General features: G+C 62.3%; 1 protein-coding gene across 1 annotated transcript in view; it reads left to right on the forward strand.

Moving 5' to 3' along the window:
- CACNA1A (calcium voltage-gated channel subunit alpha1 A) overlaps positions 1 to 3,297 on the forward strand; it is a 33,805-nt gene that overhangs the window by 16,349 nt on the left and 14,159 nt on the right. The window contains 4 exon segments of the mRNA XM_039717236.1: positions 514 to 723; positions 1,045 to 1,202; positions 2,063 to 2,175; positions 2,309 to 2,580. Coding sequence (XP_039573170.1) covers positions 514 to 723; positions 1,045 to 1,202; positions 2,063 to 2,175; positions 2,309 to 2,580 — 753 coding nt within the window.

Below are 3,297 nucleotides of genomic sequence, written 5' to 3' on the forward strand. Positions count from 1 at the left end.
GGGATGGTTTTTGGGGGGTGGATGGGTGACACGGGTGACACAGGCGACACAGGAATACTCTGAGGTGACACAGGTGACACAGGTGACACAGATGACACAGCTGACACAGGTGACACAGGGACACCCTGAGGTGACACAGGGATGGTTTTTGGGGGGTGGATGGGTGACACGGGTGACACAGCTGACACAGGTGACACAGGAACACCCTGAGGTGACACAGGTGATACAGGTGACACAGGTGACACAGGTGACGCAGGGACACCCTGAGGTGACACTGGGATGGTTTTTGGGGGGTGGATGGGTGACACGGGTGACACAGGCGACACAGGAATACTCTGAGGTGACACAGGTGACACAGGTGACACAGGTGACACAGATGACACAGCTGACACAGGTGACACAGGAACACCCTGAGGTGACACAGGGATGGTTTTTGGGGGGTGGATGGGTGACACAGCTGACACAGGTGACACAGGTGACCCCGCGGTGACCCCGTGCCCCGGGTGTCCCCAGGGTCCCCTTTCGCCCGTGCCAGCCTCAAAAGTGCCAAGCTGGAGAGCGCCACGTTCCTGGGGCGGCGGGAGCGGCGCGTGCGCTTCCACATCCGGCGCATGGTGAAAACTCAGGCCTTCTACTGGACCGTGCTCAGTCTGGTAGCGCTCAACACCCTGTGTGTTGCTATCGTTCACTACGACCAGCCAGATTGGCTTTCCGACTTCCTCTGTGAGTCACGGGACCCCCAGAGACCCCCCGAAATCATCCTGAGACCCCTCAAAATCACCCCAAATCCCCTGAGACCCCAGAGACCCCAAATCCCCCCGGGGATCCCCATCAGTGCTCAACACCCTGTGTGTTGCTGTCGGTCACTACGACCAGCCAGATTGGCTTTCCGACTTCCTCTGTGAGTCACGGGACCCCCAGAGACCCCCCCAAATCACCCTGAGACCCCCTGAGACCCTTCCCAAATCCCCCCCAGACCCCCAGAGCTCTTCCAGAGCCCCCCAGACCCACTGGGGGCTCCTGAAGCCCCCCCAAACCCATTAGATTCCCCCCCTGAACCCCTCCAGCTCCTGGGACCCCCCCCTCATTTTTGGCCCAAGCTGGAGAGCGCCACGTTCCTGGGGCGGCGGGAGCGGCGCGTGCGCTTCCACATCCGGCGCATGGTGAAAACTCAGGCCTTCTACTGGACCGTGCTCAGTCTGGTAGCGCTCAACACCCTGTGTGTTGCTATCGTTCACTACGACCAGCCAGATTGGCTTTCCGACTTCCTCTGTGAGTCACGGGACCCCCAGAGACTCCCCAAAATCACCCTGAGACCCCCTGAGCATCCCCAAACTTCCTGAGACCCCCAGAGCTCCCAAACCCCCAAATCCCCCCGGGGATCCCCCTCAGTGCTCAACACCCTGTGTGTTGCTGTCGGTCACTACGACCAGCCAGATTGGCTTTCTGACTTCCTCTGTGAGTCACGGGACCCCCGGGACCCCCCGAAATCACCCCAAATCCCCTGAGACCCCCAGGGAACCCCAAATCCCCCCGGGGATCCCCATCAGTGCTCAACACCCTGTGTGTTGCTGTCGGTCACTACGACCAGCCAGATTGGCTTTCCGACTTCCTCTGTGAGTCACGGGACCCCCGGGACCGTCCCCAAATCACCCTGGGACCCCCCCCAAATCCCCTGAGACCCCTGAGCATCCCCAGAGCTCCCAAACCCCCAAATCCCCCAGAGCTCCCCACACCCTGTGTGTTGCTGTCGTTCACCACGACCAGCCAGATTGGCTTTCCGACTTCCTCTGTGAGTCACGGGACCCCCAGAGACCCCCCGAAATCACCCCAAATCCCCTGGGACCCCTGAGACCCCCAGGGAACCCCAAATCCCCCTGGGGATCCCCATCAGTGCTCAACAACCTGTGTGTTGCTGGATCCGGGATGAGATCTGGGATCTGGGATGGGATCTGGGATCTGGGATTTGGGATCTGGGTTGGGATTTGGGATCTGGAATCTGGGATGGGATTTGGGATCTGGGATCCAGGAGAGGACGGGGATCCCCGCCCCCCGCCCCCAGGTTATCATCGGAAGCATCTTCGAGGTGATCTGGGCCGTTGTGAAGCCGGGAACTTCCTTTGGGATCAGCGTGCTGCGAGCTCTCAGGTTACTGCGCATCTTCAAAGTCACCAAGTGAGCCCCGCCTGTGCCCGTGTCCCCTCGTGTCCCCACGTGTCCCCCGTGTCCATCCGTGTCCTCTCCGTGTCCCCCTCGTGTCCCCCTGTGTCCATCTGTGTCCCCTCACCCGCACCCCCGTGGGCCGCAGGAAGGAGCAGCAGAAGAACCAGAAATCCTCCAAGTCGGTGTGGGAGCAGCGCACGAGCGAGCTGCGCAAGCAGAACCTGCTGGCGAGCCGCGAGGCTCTCTACAGCGAGCTGGACCCCGAGGAGCGCTGGAAGGTTCCCTACGCTCGCCACCTGCGCCCGGACATGAAGACGCACCTGGACCGGCCGCTGGTGGTGGACCCGCAGGAGAACCGCAACAACAACACCAACAAGACGCGGCCGGGCGAGCCCCCGCCGGGCGAGCCGCGCTTCGGCCATCCTCAGCTCCATCCCAGCTCAATCCCGGCTCCATCCCAACTCTGTCCCTGGCTCCATCCCAGCTCCATCCCTGGCTCCATCCCGGCTCCATCCCGGCTCTGTCCCAGCTCCATCCCAGCTCCTTCCTCAGCTCCATCCTCAGCTCCATCCCAGCTCAATCCCGGCTCCATCCCAACTCTGTCCCTGGCTCCATCCCAGCTCCATCCCTGGCTCCATCCCGGCTCCATCCCGGCTCCATCCAAGATCCATCTGCAGATCCATCTCAGCTCCATCCCAGCTCCATCCGCGGATCAATCGCGGCTCCATCCCAGATCCATCCTGGCTCCATCCCAGCTCCATCTCAGCTCCTTCCTCAGCTCCATCCCGGCTCCATCCCGGCTCCATCCAGGATCCATCTGCAGATCCATCCCAGCTCCACATGTGGATTGATCTCAGGCCCATCCTAGCTCCATCCCAACCCCAGCCTCGCCTCCATCCCATCCTCCATCCGGAATCTGTCCCAGCCCCATCCCAGGTCCATCCCAGCCCCATCCCTGCCCTATCCCGGCTCCATCCCATCCTCCATCCCATCCCCACCCTCTCCTCCATCCTGGATCCTCACCGGCTCCATCCCAGCCCCGTCCCAAACCTGCCCCAGCTCCATCCCGTCCTCCATCCCATCCCCACCCTCTCCTCCATCCCGGACCCCCCCCCCCTCCACCCCCCACCCCCC

This window comes from Passer montanus, unplaced genomic scaffold (assembly GCF_014805655.1).
Source record: "Passer montanus isolate IOZ18808 unplaced genomic scaffold, ASM1480565v1 scaffold378, whole genome shotgun sequence".
Classification (NCBI taxonomy): domain Eukaryota; kingdom Metazoa; phylum Chordata; class Aves; order Passeriformes; family Passeridae; genus Passer; species Passer montanus.